Source organism: Dreissena polymorpha, chromosome 2, assembly GCF_020536995.1.
Source record: "Dreissena polymorpha isolate Duluth1 chromosome 2, UMN_Dpol_1.0, whole genome shotgun sequence".
NCBI classification, from domain to species: domain Eukaryota; kingdom Metazoa; phylum Mollusca; class Bivalvia; order Myida; family Dreissenidae; genus Dreissena; species Dreissena polymorpha.
The window spans coordinates 30,416,799-30,442,091 of NC_068356.1; the positions used below are offsets into that span (position 1 = coordinate 30,416,799).

At 35.7% G+C, this 25,293-nt stretch overlaps 2 protein-coding genes across 3 annotated transcripts; one reads left to right on the top strand and one right to left on the bottom strand.

Annotated features, from left to right (window-relative positions):
- Nucleotides 1–1,383: 1,383 nt before the first annotated feature.
- On the bottom strand, nt 1,384–9,041 carry LOC127866389 (zinc finger protein 62 homolog). Of its 2 annotated transcripts, XM_052406880.1 has the most exons (6): nt 8,948–9,041; nt 8,628–8,688; nt 7,243–7,393; nt 4,868–6,877; nt 2,850–2,924; nt 1,384–2,580 (listed from the first exon to the last, which is right to left on the bottom strand). In XM_052406880.1, the coding sequence occupies exons 1-6, from the start codon at nt 9,004–9,006 to the stop codon at nt 2,081–2,083; spliced, it is 2,856 nt and encodes a 951-aa protein (XP_052262840.1). In that variant the 5' UTR covers nt 9,007–9,041; the 3' UTR covers nt 1,384–2,080. The 2 variants fall into 2 exon arrangements, with proteins under 2 accessions (XP_052262840.1, XP_052262839.1); XM_052406879.1 differs by lacking the exon at nt 8,948–9,041 and having other exon boundaries at nt 8,628–8,818.
- Nucleotides 9,042–9,064: 23 nt separating this feature from the next.
- On the top strand, nt 9,065–24,375 carry LOC127866403 (diacylglycerol kinase epsilon-like). The gene is made up of 9 exons (XM_052406903.1): nt 9,065–9,160; nt 10,082–10,744; nt 11,042–11,185; nt 12,098–12,243; nt 12,584–12,638; nt 13,254–13,367; nt 14,482–14,684; nt 17,921–18,032; nt 21,262–24,375. Exons 2-9 carry the CDS (start codon nt 10,082–10,084, stop codon nt 21,391–21,393), a joined length of 1,569 nt encoding a protein of 522 aa, XP_052262863.1. The 5' UTR covers nt 9,065–9,160; the 3' UTR covers nt 21,394–24,375.
- Nucleotides 24,376–25,293: the final 918 nt, after the last annotated feature.

Consider the following 25,293-nt stretch of genomic DNA (forward strand, 5'->3'; position numbering starts at 1 on the left):
TTTGGCAAAATCAATGGACCCAAAGGAAACTCACACTTCATCTGTAAGTCATGTAGGTAGACTCGCACACCAAATATCAGGTCAATATCAAAAAGTGTTACAGACAAAAAATCCGAAAATGGAAAGCCCAGACAGACAGATGGGCGGACAGTGCGACTGCTATATGCCACCAGGATTGATTTTCAAATATTTAAGTGACATTGTACAACAAAAGGAACAAGGGCAAAGATCAATGTAACATACTAAATGTACAAACATAGCTGTATTTGGGGAAATCTGTGTATGTGGACATTTCCGATAAACGTAATTAATTTGATTTTGCTTGCACCATAGGAGGGAGGAAATTCCACCATTGTCAGAATTGTATTTGTTGCCATAGCAACCAGAATTTTTGACGTAGGAACAAAATGAAATGACGTGCATAATGTTCATATTGCCATCTATTCATGTTCCAAGTTTCATGAAAAAATATTGAGAACTTTTTAAGTTATCGCAGGATCCAGAAAAACACCATTTTCAGCAGTATTTCTAGTCTAATTGTTGCCATAGCAACCAGAAATTTTGACGTAGGAACAAAATGAAATGACGTGCATAATGTCCATATTGCCATCTATCCATGTTTCAAGATTCATGAAAAAATATTAAGAACATTTTAAGTTATCGCAGGATCCAGAAAAAACACCATTTTCAGCAGTATTTCTAGTCTATTTGTTGCCATAGCAACCAGAAATTTTGACTTAGGAACAAAATGAAATGAAGTGCATAATGTCCATATTGCCATCTATCCACGTTTCAAGTTTCATGAAAAAATATTAAGAACTTTAAAAGTTATCGCAGGATCCAGAAAAAACACCATTTTCAGCAGTATTTCTAGTCTATTTGTTGCCATAGCAACCACAATTTTTGACGTAGTAACAAAATGAAATGATGTGCATAATGTCAATATTGCAATCTATCCATGTTCCAAGTTTCATGAAAAAATATTAAGTACTTTCAAAGTTATTGCAGGATCTAGAAAAAAGTGACTGACTGACAGACTGGCTGACAGACTGACTGACAGACGGAGCACAAACCATAAGTCCCTCTCCGGTTTCACCGGTAGGGGACTAATAACTATTAACTGAAACTGCAGTTAATAAATTAAAATTAAGAAAATCTCAAAAAATGAAAAAAAAAAAAATATGTTAGCCTCATCAATGACTTATTACATTGCAATAACAAATGACATTCAATAATAATAGATTCATGATTTCATTCATGTAAAATCTTTACATAATCTAAAATGCAAATCTTGAATTTGCACTAAATTAATGTCCTTTAATAAAAATTAGGTGAACTGTTTCTTACATAAAAGAATAAGACTTTAACAAACAATATGTCCCCATATATTTGACCTTTGACCTTGAAGGATGACCTTGACCTTTCACCACTCAAAATGTGCAGCTCCATGAGATACACATGCATGCCAAATATCAAGTTGCTATCTTCAATATTGCAAAAGTGTACATTAAATGAGCGATTTTGACCCATATATTTGACCTTTGACCTTGAAGGATGGCCTTGACCTTGACCTTACACCACTCAAAATGTGCAGCTCCATGAGATACACATGCATGCCAAATATGAAGTTGCTATCTTCAATTTTGCAAAAGTTATGGCAAATGTTAAAGTTTGACGCAAACAAACACACAAACCAACAGACAGGGCAAAACCAATATGTCCCCCACTATAGTGGTGGGGGGACATAAAAAAAACACTATTTCTCACAACCAAAACACACAAACATGCAATCTGTATTAAGAATTGAAAACCAATTAGCTGTATTTTGGAAATACCTTTGTTAATGCATGTGCTTCAAGTGTCGCCCCAGATTAGCCTGTGCAAGATGACACTTTGCATCTAAACTGATTTGCTAAGAAGAGACTTCCTTTATGCAAATATACACTAAATGCATAGTGCCGTGCCTGATAAGCCTAGGCGGACTGCACAAACTAATCTTGAAAATACTTTACGCACATGCATTAAGCCAAGTTTTCCCAGAACAAGCCTCCAACAATATGACTACCAGTATTCATCTGCATTATGCCTGGAAGTTGCCATCACAGTAGTAGTTCTGTATCCTGTCTGACTCAAGCACCTGCACATTCTGATTGGCTGGCTCACCGTTGCTTGTGACAACCGAATCTGGTATACCACCAATGTATTGCATGTCCAAGGCTTGCGAAAAATAGTTGGCGTCCATGTTAACACTTTGCATACCAGTGTTACTACATTCTCTTTGGAAAGAGGCAAACAAATCATTGCCTTGTATTTGGCTTGTGCTCGGACAAGATTGATCAAGTTTGCTGGGATCCATTTGCTGATGTTCACTTGTTTGTGATACGGTAAAGTTCACATACTTTGAGGGGTTATCCATCTGGTAAGCATCCAATGTTAATAGGCTTTGATTGCTAGTTACAGAAGCTTGTTGGAGATTACTATTCTGTGAGTCCGGCTGTGAATCGTGCAACTCTGTTATGTGATCAGATAGTTTGCGAAGGCTTCTGAACACAATTCCACACTTGTCACACTTTGGTTTTCCTGTGTAACAAATTAAAAAGAGAGCAAATCTATATACATGTATATACATATATATATATATATATATATATATATATATATATATATATATATACACATGTCCATAAACTAGTTACCTGTTGGATGAAGGACTGCAGCAAGTTCTTAGAGTAAAATGTATAGCCTGTGGGAATCAAACCACATTGATAATGGTTTGTTATTCAATCCATATTGATATATTCAAGTTTTTATTTAAAACCTCTTCATAAATTGAACAAACATAAGCATACCTGTGTGCGTCCATTTGTGTTGCCGCCAATTACTGCGGTCAATAAATGATTTTCCACAAACGTCGCAAGAGTAATCTGAAAAACAAAAGCATGATGTTTTGAATAATCTACGATAGCTTTAGAATATTTGAAGTAAACTCTGCTTATGTAATTTAATTACTATTAACATGATAAACACTATGCGGTTTAAGAGATGATCTTTTATTGAGCGCATATATGTAGCACTAGTATGGAATGGATTAAGAAAAACCGACAATACAACAAGAATGACAAAGGCCATTCACCTGAGTTTATGTTATTATGAATTAATTAAGGGAATAAGATTCCGCCAAAATTTCGTGAAAATTAGGCAAATATGTGACATGTTATAGCTTTGCAGCAAATACAAGCTTTTTCTGCAAGTTGACCTTGTTTTAAACCTCTAATGACCTAGTTTAAAACTCAGCCTAGATATTATTGGGACAACTTTCTGACCAAATTTCTTGCAAATTTGCCAATACATGTGTCCCTGTTTTATTTTCAATATTTACCTCACGACCAGACCACACATGAGATCAAAACTCAGGAGAAAATTAAGATGTAAATGTTGAAAAGAGATGTCAGAAGACAGCGCGCTCGACTTTTCGAGTGCTTGACACTATAACGTACGCCTTCTTTGGAAAATTTTGCATATTCAATAATGTCAAGATAATATAGTCATAGACTGCAAGAGGACCATAATTGAAACATATTGATCGCTTATGTTTTAAAGAAATGGTACATTATAGACTGAGTTCAGGTATATTTTCCACAATCTATTGAACATTTGTAAGAACATAAACAAATTAATAAGATTATATTTCAAGTTTGATAGCAATAGCTAGGGTGATGTGGTTGAACAGTGTTTCAAAGAGAAAAAAATATTATGTGTTTTTTTTTACCATGTTTAAAAAAAAAATTGTGTGGGGGGATGGAGAGGGGGAATAATGTGGGGGTGTGGTCATTTATTAGATATTTCAAAAATTAGAAGAAAAAAAAAGGAAAAAAAAAATTCGAGGGGGGGGGGGGGGCAATTCTGGGGTCTGGCATGGGGCATGGTTTGTGTGGAGTCCATTGTCAGGTAAGTGTTGTTTTGTCAAAGTATGAATCAAAACTGATCATAAATAAAGAAGTTATGGCAATTAAAGCAAAATTTATTTATTTGACCTTGAGATTCAAGGTCATTCAAAGGTCAAATTCAACTTGCCAGGTACAGTACCCTCATGATAGAAGGAAAGTATTTTAAGTTTGAAAGCAAAAGCCTTGATGCTTTAGAAGTAAAGTGCATCTAAACACAAAAATTAACAAAATATTCAAAGTTACTAAGTCAAAAAAGGGCCATAATTTCGTTAAAATGCCAACCAGAGTTATGCAACTTGTCCTGTACAGTCACCTTATGATAGTTAGCAAATGTTCTAAGTCTGAAAGCAACAGCTATAATACTTTAGGAGTAAAATGGACCAAAACACAAAACTAAACCAAATTTTCGATTTTCTAAGTATAAAAGGGGACATAATTCTGTCAAAATGCCAGTCAGAGTTACATAACTTTGCCTGCACAGTCCCCTTATGATAGTTAGTAAGTGTTGCAAGTATGAAAGCAATAGCTTTGATACTTTATGAATAAAGTGGACCCAAACACAAAACTAAACCAAATATTAAATTTTCTAACTATAAAAAGGGGCATAACTCTAAAAATAATGCTGACAGAGTTATGCACCTTGACCTACACAATTGTATTAATGCCATAAAGAAGTATTCCAAGTTTGAGTTAATTATCTTTGATAGTGTTAAAGTTATTCGACTTTATAAAGAACTTTAACCAACGCCGACGGCGATGCCAAGGCCGACACCAGGGCGAGTAGTATAGCTCTCATTTTTCTTCGAAAAGTCGAGCTAAAAATGCACTTGGCACAAGGAACAAATGGCAACTATGTGAACAGTTAGCTTAGATGTGCTTAAAACAAATTTTGATGGACAGAAAGGAAATACTTGACTCACCAGCTTTCTTCAGATGAACTTTCTCATGTCGAATCATGTGATCTCTAGTTGCATATTGTTTCCCGCAGAATCTACAAGTCCTCACCAGTTCCGTTTTTAACTCCTGAGTGGTGGTAGTGTGCTTGGTATTGATGATGTGCTGTTGTAGACTGCTCGCATTGTAGAATGACGCATTGCAAACCTCACAAGTTTTCTTCTTCTTGATAATCTTTTGTGTGCTGTGAGCACTTTTTCTGTGCTTACTCAGCCCACTGCTTCTGCGAAACGAATGGCCACATATTTCACAGCTGAATCTCTTTTCTGTGCTATGTGTGAGCATGTGACTTCGTAACACATTGGGCCCTCGACACTCCAATCTACACACCTTGCAATTCACTGGCTCACCCACCCCATGTACCCACTCTAAATGCACTGTGAGATGACCTCCTACTAGATAGAGTTTCCCGCAGTAGCTGCACATATGCCCTCCAGAACCATGAGCATTTTGTTTATGTGTTTGAATTTGTCTGTACTTCTTGAACCGCTCGTTACATCCATCAATGTTACATCGGTAAAATCCCAGCTGCTCACTACAAAAATGTTCACTGAGTAGGTAACGGCATGAGAACCAGGATGAACACTTGTCGCATTTGAAAACATGTTTCTTACAGTGAAATTCCCTTACATGACTATTCAACTCATCCACAGTTGTAAAGTCAGTATCACATGTTGTGCAGCGGTTTTCATCATCATTACTGACACAGTGGATAGCCTCCACATGGTCCTTGACTTCCTTCAGACTATTCAGGTTTTCTTCACACCTGCACTTGAATGCTCTGATATGCTTTTGCACAAAATGGTCTTTATAGACTGAAACATTTTGAAAGGATTCTTTACAAGCATCACATACAATATTGTCAGAACTACCACCCAATTGGGCAAATCCTATTTCTAACCAAGCTGCCTCATCCCGGATGTCTTTGTATGAACAGTTTATCATCTTCGGAATATTATTGGCTCCTTTCACGCAAGGATGACATCTCACATAGCCACTTGGTAAGGTTATCTTACACTTTTTACAAGTTTCTAAATTTAATTCAAAGGCATGTTTATGATTCGATAAATGGCTGTTGATTTCATTGACAGTTTTTAATTTCATATCACAGAATACACATTCTTTCTTTTCTAGGGTTAACTTAGCTGATTCTTCCCAGTTTTCATATAAATTCAATACCTTTTTAGCAAACCCACAAATGTCCACACAGTTCATCATCTTTCCACTAACTGCTGGCTTGTTCTGAATATCTGAGAACCCATTGGCATCTCCTGGTTTGTTTGAGGCACTGTTATTGTCATTATCATCGTTAGATCTCAGAAAATCAACAAATGTAGTGTCTTCAGTTTCTATACACTGGCTATATGATTTGACCTTTTCATCCTCAATAACTTTGCTCAATAATGAACCATTAATTTTATTCACTGCTTTTGGATTCACCCGTTTTGGAGCTTGTTTTCTTTTATTCTGAATATTTGGAACATTACTTAGAACATTTTCAGAATTTATTTCATTTTCAGAACCATTTCTGTTCTTATTCCTTTTCACTTTGTTTTTTACAGATTTTAGCAGGTCTGACATTGTTAACTCATTGTCCTTTAATTTTCTTTTTGAAGTTTTCTTGGGCAATCTGGTTTGGGAAACTAGGGAATTACGATTATTATTTTTTCTGATTGAATGTTCCCTTTTGTCAATATCTTCTAAGGCAGTTTCAACCAATAATTCAATCTTGGATTTCAGCTGTTCTGTCTGATCACCAGAACTAGTAGTTTCATTCATAGAAATTTTCTCTGCAATAAAACATGGTTCCGCCTCAGTGTTCGTTACAAAATCGACAAGCGTGTCGCTTGTCTTGTTATTACAGGTATGTTCGTTACCATGCTGTTCATGATAGATTTGGACTTTAAGTTCTGTATCTTGCGCAGAAACCACAATATTGCTTTGTATACTTGTTGTCTGATTTTCCTGTGATGTGCCTTGAAAAAGAAATATATCTTAAATGTGAAAATTTTAAATTTCAAGTTGTAAAAAAAAAATATATATAATTTACTAACCCATATATGCAAACGGTCATACAATTTTAATGCTAATGATTTAAATAATGAACAAGCCAAGTTTAACAAATTAACGTGTATTTTTCTGCATCATGTTACCTTCTTTTCTATAAGTTCTATTAGAGTAAATGGTTGTTTATCTGTAAAACAATAGCACCTTGCTCGATATTATTTTTGTAGATTGTAATGCATTTTTTTTACTGAAGATTAACAACAACAATACCACCAACAACAATATGATTACAAATTTTATCATAACACTTCTGTGTATGCCACTGATATGCTACCTTGACAAAAACTTAAGAAATGCTGCAAAATCTGTTCATGCTTTTGAAAGAATTCGCTTCCAATCCGGCTGCCCTTCTGTGTGAATGTTGCATGTTCAATGTGTGCTGCTAATACCAACACCTCATGTCCACTACTCGACAGTTCATTAATCTGGAACAAACCAGAATGCAGAGTGTGATTTTTTCAAAGTAAAATATTCCAAATAAGTAATATACATGAATCATTGTACCATCTTGGCAAACCCTTAAACTATTATGAACATAACATTATTTATGTCTGCAAAAACTAAAAGAGACCTCAAAATATAATATTCATGCATCGATAACTGCAATAATAATTATAAGGCATAAACAATATTGCAAAAGTATTTATAAAATAAGCGATTTGGGCCACATATATTTGACCTCTGACCTTGAAGGATGACCTTGACCTTGACCTTTCACCACTCAAAATGTGCAGCTCCATGAGATACACATGCATGCCAAATATAAAGTTGCTATCTTCAATATTGCAAAAGTATTCATAAAATGAGCGATTTTGGCCACATATATTTGACCTCTGACCTTGAAGGATGACCTTGACCTTGACCTTTCACCACTCAAAATGTGCAGCTTCATGAGATACACATGCATGCCAAATATGAAGTTGCTATCTTCAATATAGCAAAAGTTATTGCAAAATGTTAAAGTTGGCGCAAACAGACCAACGTACAGACCAACGTACAGACCAACAGACCAACAGACATGGCAAAAACAATATGTCCCCCACTACTATAGTGGGGGACATAAAAAGGCATTTATTTCACTGACTTGACCTAATTTGTTGTGTTTATCCTAATTTTTTTCCAGGTTGAGTCTTTTATCATAAATACCAAATTCAACAAAATAATTTTCACTACATTCAATCACATTTTATATCATAATTTCAAATCACCTAAAAATACCTAAATGCAGAATTGTATTTTTCATATTGGCATAAAAAATAGTTAAAAGGTTTGGGTGTATAGTCTGATATTGATGATGGTATGTAAATCATCGGCCGACTTTTACAAGTTACCACCCCCCCCCCCTTAAATCACTGAGATATAATATGTCTATTAACACTCCGCGCATAATGCAGCCACTGCCAATTGGCAACTCACAGATGCATAGTTTAACACCACCTGAGTGAAAGAAGCAATTAAGGCATTAATTTTTTTGTTATTAAAATATCAGATGTCTGATCGGGATTCTAAATATTGGACATTCTGATTCCTACAACAGCATTCTACCACTAGAACACTGTTCCCATAAAAAATCCAGCCCTCATTCCTACCCTACTATTTTGGTGATTTTAGTGAAAACAAATGACATTTATTTCCTTATATAAGGAAAAAAATACTCACAAATGTCTCTATCAAACTACTTTCAACCATTGGTGACATTTCTGCTCTCATGAAGTTCGGCCTGAAGATAGGTTTACAAATAATATATGCATGATCAACAAAATAATTGGTCAAGTAAATATTAACAAATCTAAACTCTAAGCCAAATCGAATTGTTTGGAATCCCATTTAGCTCTAACAAAAATTTGTTAGAGAAATGTAACCTACTCAACCAGAAAAGATGATACTATCAAAACTAACGCGTTAGATTGTTTATTCAGTTAATTATATAATTATAAAGTATTGAGAGAAAAAAGATAAAAAATCTAAACCCCACATACCGTTTACTGCAACTTGTGGCCTGGTACACAGTTTGGCCTTCCCATTGATTGTCGTGCATAAATGGAAAAAAACCTAGTCCGTTGTAACCTTTTCCGTGTCACACGAGTGTTATTTGGCGATTTTCAAGCGTCTGGATAATGATGAGCAATGTGTCAACATATTTTTGAGATTTTTGCACTTTTTAAAAATATCATAATCATAAAAGCAGAGAGGTAAAGTTAATGAGTATTTTGTTATTTATTTTCATATGTTTTCGTCATAGTACGTCTACCTAAGTCTGTGTAAACCGAGTGTACGCGTACTAATATCTGTACTAATGATCTGTTTCTAGTCACGAAAATTAATGACATTGTCAAATTAATCCCACATTGGCCAATAAATGTTAGGAATTAGATCTCAAGCGTACATTGAGTTTCTCTTTATTTTTTATTTTACTTTTTAGCTGATCCAGTAAGTCTGCAGCCGTTTGAGATCTTGTTGTCATCTGACAGTGATAGACATATTAATAATTAAGCACATGTAAATTTTGATCTGGGTTTGATAAGATTCTCAGTTTTATATAAAATAATTGAAAAATTCACTTTGTACACAGTAATAATACAAGAATTCTGACTGGCTTTGTCAAATTGGAAATTGTAATGGATGATTTGATCATTTCATGTGCTTTGATCACTGACTGTTAATAAATGTTCTAGAACATACTGGATTATTCAAAAGTTATTGTTTTAAAATTACTTATTAATTAGCCTCAATGTTGGTCTTACAATCAGTTAATCAAGTCATTTATCTCATTACTAGGATATAAATCTCTAGTGCTGCATGCTGACAATTTATTATGTGATTGGTCATGTATGACAATCACAATTTCACATTCATTTTTTTATTATTTAGTTTGTTTATATACATAATTTAGAAAGATGTGAAATTATTGGGAATAATATTTAACAAAACAAAAAGTAACTTGAAAAAATTAACATTTTTACTTACTTAAATATGTATATACACAAAGAAAAATCTTAAAGAGTTTTTGTTTTATTCAAATTCAAAAGTATGCTAATGAAAAGGCAGGATGTATGTGGGTTTGTTTGCACATAAAAATGTCAAATTTGTATGACTGTTTACTTTGCTTTCAGATGTCAGCCCCAGCCCTTGTAGGAGTCTTATTCATCATTATTTTTGTAATGATGCACCTCTACAAGCGCTACAGAAGAATGCATTATGATTTACTTGTGTGGGATGTTACAAAAGGCCACAGGTGGGTGATGATAGATGTTTTCACGGAAATGACGTACTGTAATGTTGGGAAGTTTCCTATTAAGCATGGTGCAAAATGTAGCTCATGTGGGATCTGTGCTGAAGATGGAAATATGAGAGAAGCAAATAAAAAAATCCCATGCAAACCATTATCTTTGAAAGGGGATGGCACACCTCATCAGTGGATTAAGGGCAACCTCCCTGCATGTAGCTCGTGTCTCATTTGTGGCTCAGAATGTGGAAAACTCCGGGATATCTGTGATAGAAAATGTGTGTGGTGCAAGCTTGTGGTTCATGATGACTGTGACAGCAATGGAAAATTTTGTGATTTTGGTAAATACCGTTCTGTGATAGTTCCTCCACATTGTGTTGAACTGAAGAGGGTTGGTCTAAGAGGTCGCAGACACTTAATTGTCTCAAAAGCACAGACACCAAGCTATGAAAACTGGAAACCAGTCATAGTGTTAGCGAATACAAAAAGTGGAAATAATGAAGGTGACACTATTCTTAGTGAGTTCAGAGACATTCTTAATCCAGCACAGGTAAGTGTTATTTGTCAATAGCCTCTTTGCAAAAAGTCTCTTATACTCATGTTTTTTTGTGAAATATCCTTTCTTAAATTTCAATAATTGCTTTCTGGTACAGGTATTTTGTGGGGGGTTTAAATCCATATTGCTATTTTTTATCAACCTCAGCAAATACCTTTAGAATACATGTATTTTATAGGTCTTTGACCTCAGCAAATTATAGTACATTTCTTTGCCTGGATTACTAAATAAGTCTCAATTTCTGCAGCTTTTACAGATCATGGCATCTTAATTGACATTCCTACTTTAAAGGTTATAGATCTCCATGAGATGAAGCCTGAGAATGCGCTAGAATGGTGCCACCTGCTTCCTGACACTGTATTCCGGGTGATAGTGTGCGGGGGAGATGGGTCCATAGGCTGGGTGCTGAATGCAATAGAGAACCTCAAACTCAAGGTAGACAGACAGTTATGGTTCCAGTAAATATTTCAGCCAAGCTCAGGGAAAACCTAGCTAAATGAATCAACTGTGCTTACGTTTCGTCCCAGATTTGGAATTTTGCTAAGAAGAGACTTCCTTTATACAGAAAATATAAAAGTGGAAAGTTTTGTCCCTGATTTGCCTGTGTGGGCTGCACAGGCTAGTCTGGAACAAACTTAATGCATTTGCTTTAAGACCCGTTTTCACAAAGCAAGGGGCATTGAGTAAATTTGGACATGTCACTTTGTTTTTTTTTAAACTGGTAAATGTACCAAAGAAGAAAGTCAAATTGATAGATCTTCATTTATCAGGCTCATTTAGTACTGTTGGACAAATTATGTTATCATTTTGTAACTGGTAAATGTACCAAAGAAGAAAGTCAAATTGATAGATCTTCATTTATCAGGCTCATTTAGTACTGTTGGACAAATTATGTTATCATTTTGTAACTGGTAAATGTACCAAAGTAAAAAGTCAAATTGATGGATATAAATTCATTTAAATATAACTGATTTCTTGGTGTCTTTTCGAGTGATAATTACTATTATAGAGAATATTTGTTGGATTTGGTGGAATATTGATTTTTATTCACAAGTGATCATAGAGATGATATTTTTTGTTCTATGATCACAAGTGAACTAAAATCTATATTTCACCAAATCCAACAAATTTTCTTTTTACTTTTTGCTTAAAAAATGTTGTTTTTTTCCTGAAATAATTACGGCTTAATGTCATGAAAACACAGTTACTTCACAGTATAACAGTGAAAATTATTGATAATTTTCACTGTTTGAAACAGTAAATTTCCAGTTTTAATTAACTGATATTTCTCCATAAACCACTGGAAAGCATAAAATAAATTGCTATGTTTCTTCATGATATTTGCAGACCCCACCAGAAGTTGGGATACTTCCTCTTGGGACTGGAAATGATCTTGCCCGAGTGCTGGAATGGGGAGAAGGACACAATACGGAAGATGGAATAGAGGGTATGGTGGACAAAATACTCGCAGCCAAAACTGTATTCCTGGACAGGTACTGAATATTGTTTTGTTAAACAAGCATGTTATAAATAAACAAGAATTAGAATAAATAGATTGAAATAAAAGTTTTTTAGTTGGCATTAAATATTCTTGCAAGATTAAATTGGCCTGGTCTTTATGGAATTTCAAGACAGTCTAATAGCACCATGTCATTACAGTATGCAATTTCTGACAAAAAGAAGAACATTATTTGATATCTTCCTGGCATCTAGAAAACTTTTTTACACATAATATTTGTTTTAAGTAATGTAACAGTTCCACAGGATTGCGCCTTTTTTTGTTATACTTGTCGTTTAAGATTCGCAAAATCAACCTGTTCTGAATTTTTACAGGTGGAAAATCAACATAAATCACAAAAAGAACATGGGGATATCAAGGCCAAAAAAGGTAAATTAATAATTCCTTTTTACAAATAGTTATAGCTGAGATCAAAAAAATGTCACTAATGCTCTGTAAGAAAAGCCATTTAGGAGGTGAATTTAGCACCTTATAAAATTAAAGACACAGATAGTTGAATGTCTAACTTTTGGACATAAAGGAAAACGTACCTCAATATAAAACATGTGTTATAAATTTATAATGTAATGTTGTCTTCTGAAAGTAAAAAGTTGATGTATTATGACTGTCATAGTAATTGTGGTATTAATTTATTTGTTGTTAAACAAAGAAATATTTCTTTTTGCCATTAGTGAAGTAATTATGCAGTTAAATACTATACTCAGCCATTGTTTAAACATAAAAGCTGATATACAGTAAAGTGGTTTTTATATTGAAACAAAAAGATGTATGAGTTGTCTCCCATTGTATTCAATCCATTTTATATTGGCAACTTCTCTCTATTTTAGAATTGTAAATGATTTAAAAGAACAATTCCAATAAAAGCGGAAAGTGTTGTCCCTGCGAGTCTTAATTAAATAACATACATGTACAGTTATATGCGCTGACATGCTATCTTGATATATTACAAGCCTGTACATGTACTGCAGTACTGTTTATTTGAAGGAGATGATTATGAACAATTATGTGTCTATTGGTGTGGATGCCCTGGTGACCCTAAACTTCCACAAATCTCGGCTGTCCAGACCCTGGCTCTTTGCTAACAGACTTATCAATAAGGTAAGGCTTGAATTTGTGTTCCTGGTCATGTTTAATACATCATGGTTTTTACCTGTCACACTTCACAAATCTGTTTTCTATTTATTAGTGATATTGAAGAAAATTATTTTCTTTTAACTTTTATAGTACTTTTACATACCACATATAAAACTTGACCTATTGAATGAATTTGGGTTTTAAAGAGACTGCAGCAATTACTAATTTATTATACTGTAAAACAATGATAAATATTCTTTGGTTCAAACTTTGTGTTTAAATTATGTTTAAATTACAATCTCGTGGGCACGTTGATTTGTGGAGTTCCTTTTGTTTTGTTTTTTTTTTATTTAAAAGGACCCCTTATAAACAGATTTGACACATGTTCAAAACAACAAAGCCTTGAACCAATGAGTGGCATATATTGTTACTAGGCTAAATTGAAAAGGTAGCATTTAATATACAGCGTTATTGCATATGCAGCTATCCTATCCTATAAGTTATTAGTCATGACATAGTAACCCCGGTAGGGTGAAATATAGCAATCACACTGTCCGTCTGTCAGTTTATCCGTCTGTCCCACATTTTGTTTTCCGGAGGTGTTTTATGCAACGCTTTCAGATATTGAGCTGATTTTTTAAAATGTAAGTCTTCTTACATGACCAACAGATAAAGTGTGAGTTTCGTTCCAGTAAAGAGTGATTTTTGATGAAGTAATGGGCCTTGAAGAAATTTCTCTATAATAACCGTTTTACAGAGGTTTTTATGAAACTCTTTCAGATATTGAGCTCATTTTTGGTATGCAAGTCTATCTAAATGACTTACAGACTAAGTGTGAGTTTCGTTCTGGTCCATTGATTTTTTGCGAAATTATGGGCCTTGGACCGAGACATTTTCTATAAAGAAGCTGCTTTTTGGCTTCAAAGCGCAGAAGGGGGCATTGTATTTCACAAACACACGTCTTGTTCATTAACTATTACTTTAACTTATTAAACTATGAAATCAATATGTATATATAGTAATGACAGACTCCTTTAAATTCACTTCCAACGTAGAACATGTAGCCTGCACAAGCTAATTAGGGACAACACTTTACCCACTTGCATTATCTATTATTTCATCTGTTCCTCCTTTTCAGATGTGTTACTTTACCTATGGCACAAAGGACGTGTTAGAGCGAGAGTGTAAGAATCTCGACAGGAAGATCAGGGTATGGCTGGACGGGGAGGAGATCAAACTGGAGAACATCGAGGGCCTTGTGGTGCTCAACATTGCCAGCTGGGGTGGGGGCTGTCGGCCCTGGGAACTCTCTGACAGCAAACATGACTTCAACCCTGCAAGGTATCTCAAGGCCTGTGATGTATCTCAACCCTGCAAAGTATCTCTTACCTATAAGGTATCTCAACCCTGCAAAGTATCTCTAACCTATAAGGTATCTCAACCTTGCAAGGTATCTCAACCCTGTAAGGTATCTTAGACCAGTGCTTTCCACAGGCCATTTAACGGTATTTCACCATGACGCTTGAATTTTGAATCAGTGTTTGCGGCGCACCTGAATTTTTCCGATCAGTGTATGTGTCCAGTTTCTGCAACAAGTCTTTCTCAAGATCAAAGAGATAATTACTTGGCTGAAAATGTTGAAAGCCGATTTATGATCCTCTGTCAATTATGTATCTCGCTTTAACCAACTTAAGGCGGAGCGTCATTGTTTTGGACAACCAATATTGACCAATGAGTGTGCACCCTTTATGAGCGACAGCACTTAAAGCCTTGCCATACCTGTAGTTAAATCATGCAGACAACTCGTGACGTGCATGTTATTGTGACAGACATCTTGGCCAGTTAATTGGAAGAATGATGATGGCAACCGATTGTAATTATACTGTCAAAACATTTATTCAATGTGTAAAGCGTTTTAACCAATTATCAAATTTATTATGCAGCTTTTAATGTTTTTTGTTGAAATCTTCAATGAGCATAAATAAACTTGTAATCCGAAACCCGCTCCAGAATGTTAGTGTTAACGCAATTGTAATCCAAAAAACACTTCCGAATGTAAATGTTAATGTGACGTTAACAAGTTCTAGCTTCAAATAAACTGCTAATTTATTTCCTTATGATTCTTTGCCTCAATAGAAAGGGCGCGAAAATTATGCAGCATGAACAACGTGGTGTCATTTGCATTCTTGAGCATTTTTATCGTCAATATTTACCAGACTTTGCTTTTAAAAATTGAATATATGGGATTAAATGGCAATTAAAAGAAACTTGAAAAGTAGTGAGTATGCACTAATAGAGTTTGGTTGATACGGATGCATTGGGGTATGGCGCTACTTGGAATTATACTATCTATACAGAAAAGGTTTAAAACAATTAAAAACTATTTATAAATATATATTTATCAATGACTTTATAGTTGTTGTTTTTGAATGTCATAACGCAACAAATGACATAATTGGATTCTAAAAATGTAAAAAAATATATAGGGGACTCATAACTGTTAGGTATCTCAGACCTGTAAGGTATCTCAGACCTGTAAGTCTTCTCAGACCTGCGAGGTATCTCAGACCTGCGAGGTATCTCAGACCTGTAAGGTATCTCAGACCTGTAAGGTATCTCAGACCTGTAAGGTATCTCAGACCTGCGAGGTATCTCAGACCTGCAAGGTATCTCAGACCTGTAAGGTATCTCAGACCTGTAAGGTATCTCAGACCTGTAAGGTATCTCAGACCTGTAAGGTATCTCGGACCTGTAAGGTATCTTAGACCTGAAAGGTATCTCATGCCTGTAAGATAGCTCAGACCTGCAAGGTATCTCAGACCTGTAAGGCATCTCAGACCTGTAAGGCATCTCAGACCTGTAAGGTATCTCAGACCTGTAAGATAGCTCAGACCTGTAAGGCATCTCAGACCTGTAAGGTATCTCAGACCTGTAAGATAGCTCAGACCTGTAAGGTATCTCAGACCTGTAAGGCATCTCAGACCTGTAAGGTATCTCAGACCTGTAAGGTATCTCAGACCTGTAAGGTATCTCAGACCTGTAAGGTATCTCAGACCTGTAAGGTATCTCAGACCTGCAAGGTATCTCAGACCTGTAAGGTATCTCAGACCTGCAAGGTATCTCAGACCTGTAAGGTATCTCAGACCTGCGAGGTTTCTCAGACCTGCGAGGTATCTCAGACCTGCAAGGTATCTCAGACCTGTAAGGTATCTCGGACCTGTAAGGTATCTCACACCTGTAAGGTATCTCAAACCTGTAAGGTATCTCAGACCTGTAAGGTATCTCAGACCTGTAAGGTACCTCAGACTTGTAAGGTATCTCAGACCTGTAAGGTATCTCAGACCTGTAAGGCATCTCAGACCTGTAAGGTATCTCAGACCTGTAAGGTATCTCAGACCTGCAAGGTATCTCAGACCTGTAAGGTATCTCAGACTTGTAAGGTATCTCAGACCTGTAAGGTATCTCAGACCTGTAAGGCATCTCAGACCTGTAAGGTATCTCAGACTTGTAAGATATCTCAGACCTGTAAGGTATCTCAAACCTGTAAGGTATCTCAAACCTGCAAGGTATCTTAGACATGTAAGGTTTCTCAGACCTGTTAGGTATCTCAAACCTGCAAAGTATCTCAGATCTGTAAGGTATCTCAAACCTGCAAGGTATCTTAGACATGTAAGGTTTTTCAGACCTGTAATGTATCTCAAACCTGCAAGGTATCTCAATCCTGCAAGGTATGTCAATGCTTGGATGGTATCTGGTATGGATTGGGGATGGGCTTTGGAACTGTCAATTTTTTAAACTATTAAATTATTGTTTATTATAATTGTGTTCCTGAAAAGGGTTCAGTGCCAATAAAGCACTTCGGGTGATTTCAGAACATCTGACATACATGTACAAGGAAGTCAGTCTTAGAAAGTACTTGGAGAGCCCAAACACATAGAATGCTGCATATTCACAATATGTAATGTGAAGCTTATTAGACAATAGCTACAATTACATTGCACCAGTTTCCCAAAAAGTAAACAAAATCCTTTTGGAAAAGTCCCAGACTCAGACATTCACTTCAGATCATCACCAAATTGCTATTCAAGCTTATAAAATTTATCTGAGAAAATATTCATTTAGAATAAATTCAATATTTCAAACAGTTTTAATTAAGTTTCTTTCCTAAAAAAATCCTTTGCAAACATAAAATTTCCTATAAACTCTGCTATAAAAAAGTTTAAGCATCATTAGTCACTTCTCAATTTTCATTTCAATAACAGGGTTAATATTGTTTTACTACATACACATGATTTGAGCCATTTTCTGGGAATACTTTGCTAAATGCATCTGCATTAAGTGTCGTCCCAGCAAAGCACAGAATAATTACGGACAACATTTCCCTTTTGGGGTATATTTTTGTTTTAAGAAGGTCTCTTCTAAAGAAAAAACCAGTTAAGGCTGAAAGTGTCGTTCCTGATTAGCTTTTGCGCACTGTGCAGGCTAATCTGGGATCACACTTTACACACATGCATTTTTCCCAGTTTGCCTGAAACGAGACTCATTTGTTCACAACCCTCTAATTTTCCACTTTCCAGGTATGATGATGGCCTACTAGAGGTGATGGCCCTCTACTCCTCCTTCCACATAGCACAAATCCAGGTGGGGCTGGCCTCACCCATTCTCATTGGCCAGGCTCGGCATGTCAAGGTAGGTACACTAGCCTCTCTCCATTCTAGTTGGTCAGGCTCGTCATTGCAAGGAAGGCAAACAAGTGTATCTCAATTCCCATTGGTCAGGCTTGGCATGTCAATGAAGGCTCACTAGCCTCTCTCCATTCTCATTGGTTCGGCTGAACATGTCAAGGTAGGCACACTAGCCTCTCTCCATTCTAATTGGTCAGACTCGTCATATCAAGGTAGGCATACTAGTGTATCTCAATTCCCATTGGTCAGGCTCGGCATGTCATGTAGGTACACTAGCCTCTCTCCATTCTAATTGGTCAGGCTCGTCATGTCACGGAAGGCACACTAGTGTATCTCAATTCCAATTGGTCAGGCTCGGCATGTCAAGGTAGGTACACTAGCCTCTCTCCATTCTCATTGGTCAGGCTGAACATGTCAAGGTAGGCTTACTAGTGTATCTCAATTCTCATTGGTTAGGCTGAACATGTCAAGGTAGGCACACTAGCCTCTCTCCATTCTAATTGGTCAGGCTCGGCATGTCAAGGTAGGCATACTAGTGTAACTCAATTCTCATTGGTTAGGCTCATCATGTAAAGGTAGGCACACTAGTTGGTCCCAATACCATTCATTGGAAAATTGTATTGAAAGCTGACTATATGTAATTGAATCATTTATCATTTACTAGAGCATTTCCCGCATCTTTTTGTCTGCTGTCAAAGGCGAAGGGATATAGAATTGGCATTGTCTGTCGGTCTGTTTGTCTGTCCATCAGTCTGTCCGTCTCTCTTTCACAAAACTTTTTGAGGGCTATATCTCAGAAACTATATAAGATATCAACATGAAACTTCATAGGTGTATAGATAACAATGTGGAGAGGTGCCATGCAAAAAAAACATAACCCAACACTTTCTTTAATAAGAGTTATTGCCCTTTTTATGCTCCCGGATAGAAAGATCGGGGGTATATTGTTTTTGGCCTTTCTGTTTGTCTGTCCTTCCTTCATTCATTCATTGTATGTGTGTGTCCCAAAACTTTAACCTTGGTTAAAGTTTGATAACTTTTGCAATATTGAAGATAGCAACTTCATATTTGGCATGCATGTGTATCTCACGGACCTGCACATTTTGAGTGGTGAAAAGTCAATGTCAAGGTCATCCTTTAAGGTCAAAGGTCAAATATCATTGTATTTTTCTTTCCTAAAACTTTAACCTTCGTTAAAGTTTGGTCATAACTTTTTGAATATTGAAGATAGCAACTTGATATTTGGCATGCATGTATATCTCATGGAGCTGCACATTTTGAGTGGTAAAAGGTCAAGGTCATCCTTCAATGTCAAAGGTCAAATTTTTGGCTTCAAAGCGGCGCAATAGGGGGCATTGTGTTTCTGACAAACACATCTCTTGTTGTATGATGTAACTTCTCAGGGCTTTATCTCAGATACCATGCAAGACTTCAACATGAAACTTCATGGATGTTTAGATAGTAATTAGAGTTGTAACGATTCACCCATCATTCGATTTGATTCGATTTCGATACCAAATGGTCCGATTCGATTATTTTTGATTCGATTCAAATTAAACTATTTACTGCCCATTTTGCAAACTATTTCATGTTTGGTTTGTCCAGGGCATGAATGAATATGTTTTGTATTTGTTATTTACTTATTATGTTTTACATTTAAATTTTAAAGTGTTTAATTTTTTAAATAAAATTAAAAAACGCAACATTGTTTTATAAGTAACAAATTTATTGAACAAAACTTCCTGTTGAGTTATTCTTAAATAACATAAAATGCACAATGTATCATATGTGTTTAACAGAAAAAAATGTAAGTATATAAACAACTTCCAGTTGACTTCTTAACAGAATGCACACAGTTTAGTAAACAAACCATATGTATTTTAGGAAACAAATAAGATCAAAACAACTCGTGGGAGATGAAGATTTCACATCTGAAATATCAACCGAGTGTTTTCTCTTTAAATGTGGCCTCAAATTTGAAGTGCTTCCAGATTTTGCAAGTTGCCTTTGCATCAGAACCTTTGCGAAACCGGAAATGTTCCCATACTTTTGATTTTAATTTTGACGGTGCGTCTTTCAGCGTGGTTGAATAAGCCATTTTACCAGCTGATGTAATGCTCAGAATGTTATTCATTCATTCATTGGATGCCACATTGGCTATTGACCAATCACAAGACGTATTACAAATGACAAGACAGTTTAGACGACGGATTTGGAAAGTAAGGTTTAAAATGCTGATCAATCGGGACTGTAGTGAATCAAATCGAAATTGGCCGTATTGGTATCGAAATTGAATAAGCGGCAATGAACCGGTTTTTCGATGCATACCACAAAATTGTTACAGCTCTAATAGTAATGCGGAGAAGTGTCATCGTTAAGAACCATAAGAGTTATTGCCTTTTGTTCTTTTTTATATGATGTAAATTGTCAAGGCTATATCTCAGATATGCTACAAGATTTCAATATGAAACTTCATTGCTGTATAGATATCAAGGAAGAGAATTGCTCTTCATAGAAACAATTACCCTACACTTAATTATTGTTTATGCATATACTATAATCAAGGGATTTCCATCCATCCATAGACAATTTATTTTGTAGGGGATATCAATCCAATTATTTTTCTTGTTACATGTGCAACTTTTTTCAAGTTAATATTACCTTAAATTTATATTTCACTCATTCTTATATGTGACTGAAATCAGATATTGAAAAATAGCCAGTGCCCGAATGCATTTATAATTTATTGTTGTCACATGAAAGTAGTATGTGGTAAGCAAAACATTTCTTTATTTAAGATGATGGATGAAATTTGCTTCATCATATTAGTTAAATTTATACATTTTAACTCTATTTCATCAAAAGCCTTGGGCCTATAAAGACACTCTTAATACCCTTTCCTGGAAAGGACCAGTATTTGGGTGTCTTTGAAAAGATCTTAAGAACGCTGCGTAAGTGAGGATCGAACCTATGATCTTCTGATCGCATGGTTGACACCATATACACAACACCATTACTCCGTTTAAACCTTATTGAGTTCTCAATGCCAGTGTAGGGCCTTTCTCTGAAGTGTTGCTGGCAATTTTTTTGAAGATTCCATGTGAAGGAAGACTGTAAATAGGAATTGATTTTACTATTCTCTTGTTGCATATTTTCAAAGGCAGAAAAAAAATTCATGTCATGCACTTCAATCTATTGAACTCTTTATCTGCATGTTTTACTCACTATAACAGATAACTCTGTCGGATGGCAATGCCCCCATGCAGTGTGATGGTGAACCATGGGAACAGCACCCAGCAGAAATCAACATCGCCTACCATAAACGGGCCACAATGTTGGCACCTGTACACACTGACACACAGTGAGAACCGTCTAGATGACATTCCACTAGTCTAGTTACATGTGATACCGGTTTCCATTTTAAGCTTACTTGAGCACAACATGCTCCTGGTGAGCTTTTGGGATAGCTTTTTGTCTGTTGTGTGTCCGTCATCAACATTTTGCCCTGTGAACACTCTAGAGGCCACATTTCTTGTCCGATCTTCATGAAACTTGGTCAAAACATTGATATGATACCTGGACCAAGTTCGAAACTGGGTCATGCTGGGTCAAAAACTAGGTCACTAGGTCAAAAAAAAGAAAGACCTTGTGAACACTGTAGAAGTCACATTTGATGCCCAATCTTCATGTAACTTTGTCAAAATGTTTGTCTTAATGATATGTTGGTTGATTTAAAAAATGGTTCCGGTCCGTTGAAAAACATGGCCGCCAGGGGGCGGGGCAGTATTCCTTATATGGCTATAGAGAAACCTTGTGAACACTCCAGAAGTCACCATTTTTGTCCAAGCATCATGAAACTTGGTTAAAACATTGGTTTCATTGATGTCTTGGACAAGGTCGAAAATGGTCCAGATCGGTGAAAAAACATGGCCGCCAGGGGGCGGGCAGTTTTCTCTAGAAGTATATAGTACCAAAAATGTGATCTCTAAAAGTCACATTTTTGGTCCAATCTTCATGAAATTTAGTCTGAGCCTTTGTTTTCTTGATACGATGGTTGAGTTTGAAAATGGTTCCAATCAGTAAAAAAACATGGCCAAAGGGGGGGGGGGTCATTTTCCTTATATTTATATAGTAAATAAAAGCTTATGAACACTCTAGAAGTCACATTTTTTGCCTAATCATCTTGAAATTTTGTCTTAACAGCGATTTAATAGATATCTTGGACGAGTTCGAAAATGGTCATGATCAGTGGAAAAACATGGCCGCAAGTGGATGGGGCAGTTTTCTCTATATGTATATATTATTGAAAACATGTGAACACCAGAAGACACATTTTTTGCCCAATCTTCATGAAATTTGGTCAGAACATTTGTTTCCTGGATTCAATGGTTAAGTTCGAAAATGGTTCAGATGGGTAAAAAAAACATGGCCACCAAGGGGGGGGGGGTTATTTATATTAATAGAGTAAAAAAAAGCTTGTGAACACTCTAGAAGTAAAATTTTTTGTCCAATCATCATGAAACTTGGTCAAAACATTGGATTTATGGATATTTTGGTTGAGTTTGAAAATAGTCTTGATCAGGGAAAAAACATGGCTGTCAGGGGTAGGGCAGTTTTCTCTATATGTATATAGTGAAAACATGTGAATAGTCTTGTAGACACATTTTTTGCCAAATCTTCATGACATTTGGTCAGAACATTTTTTTCCTGGATACAAGGGTTGAGTTCAAAAATGGTTTTGATCCATCTAGTTTAAAGTTATATATCTTTTTATTTTTTTTTCAATGTATTTTTGCTAACAGATACATAGCAATCATTCCAATTCATACCTTGCACACATTTAAAACAAACAAATTCCTACCTTGATAGAAATGTTCACCTGTTTTAATGGAGCAGAGTGACAATGATGCTTGAGCAATATCTGAAAGTATAAAAACATTGTCCATATAAGAATATGGATTTTACATCAAAAGCTTTAGATCTGTTGGATCACAATAGAAAGCTGGAACCACTTGATAGAAGTTTGCAGGTGTATTATGTAACACAAGTATCACATGTGCATTGAAAAATGCATCAATCACTATGGCCTTTATATATCAAGCACTGTCCAAGCATTTTGGGGGAAAGTGAAGTTTACAACGCTAACTTATCATTAATACTTCTCAGGTGAGCGACCAGGGCCACCATGGCACTCTTTTTTAATTGCATACTGAGTTGGCAGTTTAACAGCTGACAACCTTGCTTCGAAGTGTTTTTGGGTTGTTTAAAGATTTCATTGACTTTTTGTCCTCTACTGATGTAAACAGAAAGGACTATAGGTTTACTTTCGGTTCTTCCATTTTTATGCTCCCCAAAAATTTATTTTGGGGGGAGCATATAGTCGCAGCTTCGTCTGTCCGTGCGTGTGTGTGTCTGTCTGTCTGTCCGTCTGTGCAAAATTTTTGTCCGGGCTATTTCTCAGCAACTAATGACCGGAATTCAATAAAACTTTATGGGAAGCTTCACTACCAAGAGGAGATGTGCATATTATCAGCGGGTTCTGGTCGGATGATTTTTTGCAGAGTTATGGCCCTTTGAAATTTTCTATAAAAAATTCTTGTCCCCCCAACTACTGTGCCCTCAAGACAATTCCTTGTATCTGAATATATAGTGCAATATTGTGACAAAAAAACTTTGGGGGGCATCAACCGTCTCCGAAGGTTTCTTGTTCTTTCTGTCTGTCCAAATCTGGATCCTGCAGTACTCAAAAATTATTACACTAGGTTTATGAAACTTGTGGGTAGAGGGCCATATTTTGGAATATGCACAATATTTCAGTTATTTTCCTTCTGGTTACTTTGTTTCCAGAAATATCTGAAAAGTTAAATACGTATCCTGCAATACTTTTCAAAGTACTGTAGCTAGTGTATTGATGTTAGGTATAATTACAGGGTCACGTTATGAATATGCATGTTTTTTCTGTTTTCTGTCAGACAAAAATTGTGGTTGTTATGGTAGCAGAAATATATGTGAACTAAAAATCACAATTGTTTCCCTTTATTTATGGTAATGCATATAAACTAGACATTAAGGCTAGCCCTAACACTTTTTAATGATCTCTTTTTAAATTAGATGATGTCCCTTTGACTGTAAAATTAAAATCTTTATTAACTATCATAACATTTAACTGCAAAAAGTCAAAATGATTTATATAGATTGGAAAAATGTTAATGTTAATTCAGTCAGTATCCAATAAGTGCTGAGAACCAGTAACTGTGTTTAAGCTGTGGACTTCACTTTTTGGAACACATAACTATTTAATGTTAGCTGTTTTAAATAGAGGGCAGTGTTATGTTTAGAAAGTATATTTATTAGCTCATCTATTTTTTGAAAAAAAATTATGAGCTATTGTCATCACCTTGGCGTCGGCGTCGGCGTCCGGTTAAGTTTTGCGTTTAGGTCCACTTTTCTCAGAAAGTATCAATGCTATTGCATTCAAACTTGGTACACTTACTTACTATCATGAGGGGACTGGGCAGGCAAAGTTAGATAACTCTGGCGTGCATTTTGACTGAATTATGTGCCCTTTTTATACTTAGAAAATTGAAAATTTTGGTTAAGTTTTGCGTTTAGGTCCACTTTTTTCAGAAAGTATCAATGCTATTGCATTCAAACTTGGAACACTTACTAACAATCATGAGGGGACCGGGCAGGCAAAGTTAGATAACTCTGGCGTGCATTTTGACAGAATTATGTGCCCTTTTTATACTTAGAAAATTGAAAATTTTGGTTAAGTTTTGTGTTTAGGTCCATTTTATTCCTTAAGTATCAAAGCTATTGCGTTCATACTTGCAACACTTACTAACTATCATAAGGGGACTGTGCAGGCAAAGTAATGTAACTCTGACTGGCATTTGGACGGAATTATGGGCCCTTTATACTTAGAAAATTGAAAATTTGGTTAAGTTTTGTGTTTTGGTCCACTTTACCCCTAAATTATCATAGATATTGCTTTCATACTTGGAACACTCGCAAACTATCATAAGGGTACAGTAAAAGGACAAGTTGCATAACTCTGGATGTCATTTTTATGGAATTATGGCCCTTTTTTGACTTAGTAACTTTGAATATATGGTTAAATTTTGTGTTTCGATCCTTTTTACTTCTTAAGTATCAAGGCTATTGCTTTCAAACTTCAAATACTTTCATGCTATCATGAGGTTACTGTACCTGGCAAGTTGAACTTTACCTTGACCTTTGAATGACCTTGACTCTCAAGGTCAAAT

What these genes read in the sequence shown, in the direction of transcription:
- LOC127866389 (XM_052406879.1), bottom strand. Translation starts at nt 8,795, where the DNA reads ATGGGATTCCAAACAATTCGATTTGGCTTAGAGTTTAGATTTGTTAAT. An exon ending in GTAGTTTGATAGAGACATTT is followed by an intron (nt 7,394 to 8,627) that starts GTGAGTATTTTT and finishes GGTTTGTTCCAG; the next exon opens with ATTAATGAACTGTCGAGTAG. An exon ending in TTTCTTAAGTTTTTGTCAAG is followed by an intron (nt 6,878 to 7,242) that starts GTAGCATATCAG and finishes TTCTTTTTCAAG; the next exon opens with GCACATCACAGGAAAATCAG.
- LOC127866403 (XM_052406903.1), top strand. Translation starts at nt 10,082, where the DNA reads ATGTCAGCCCCAGCCCTTGTAGGAGTCTTATTCATCATTATTTTTGTA. An exon ending in GGATATCAAGGCCAAAAAAG is followed by an intron (nt 12,639 to 13,253) that starts GTAAATTAATAA and finishes GTTTATTTGAAG; the next exon opens with GAGATGATTATGAACAATTA. An exon ending in GCCAGGCTCGGCATGTCAAG is followed by an intron (nt 18,033 to 21,261) that starts GTAGGTACACTA and finishes TCACTATAACAG; the next exon opens with ATAACTCTGTCGGATGGCAA.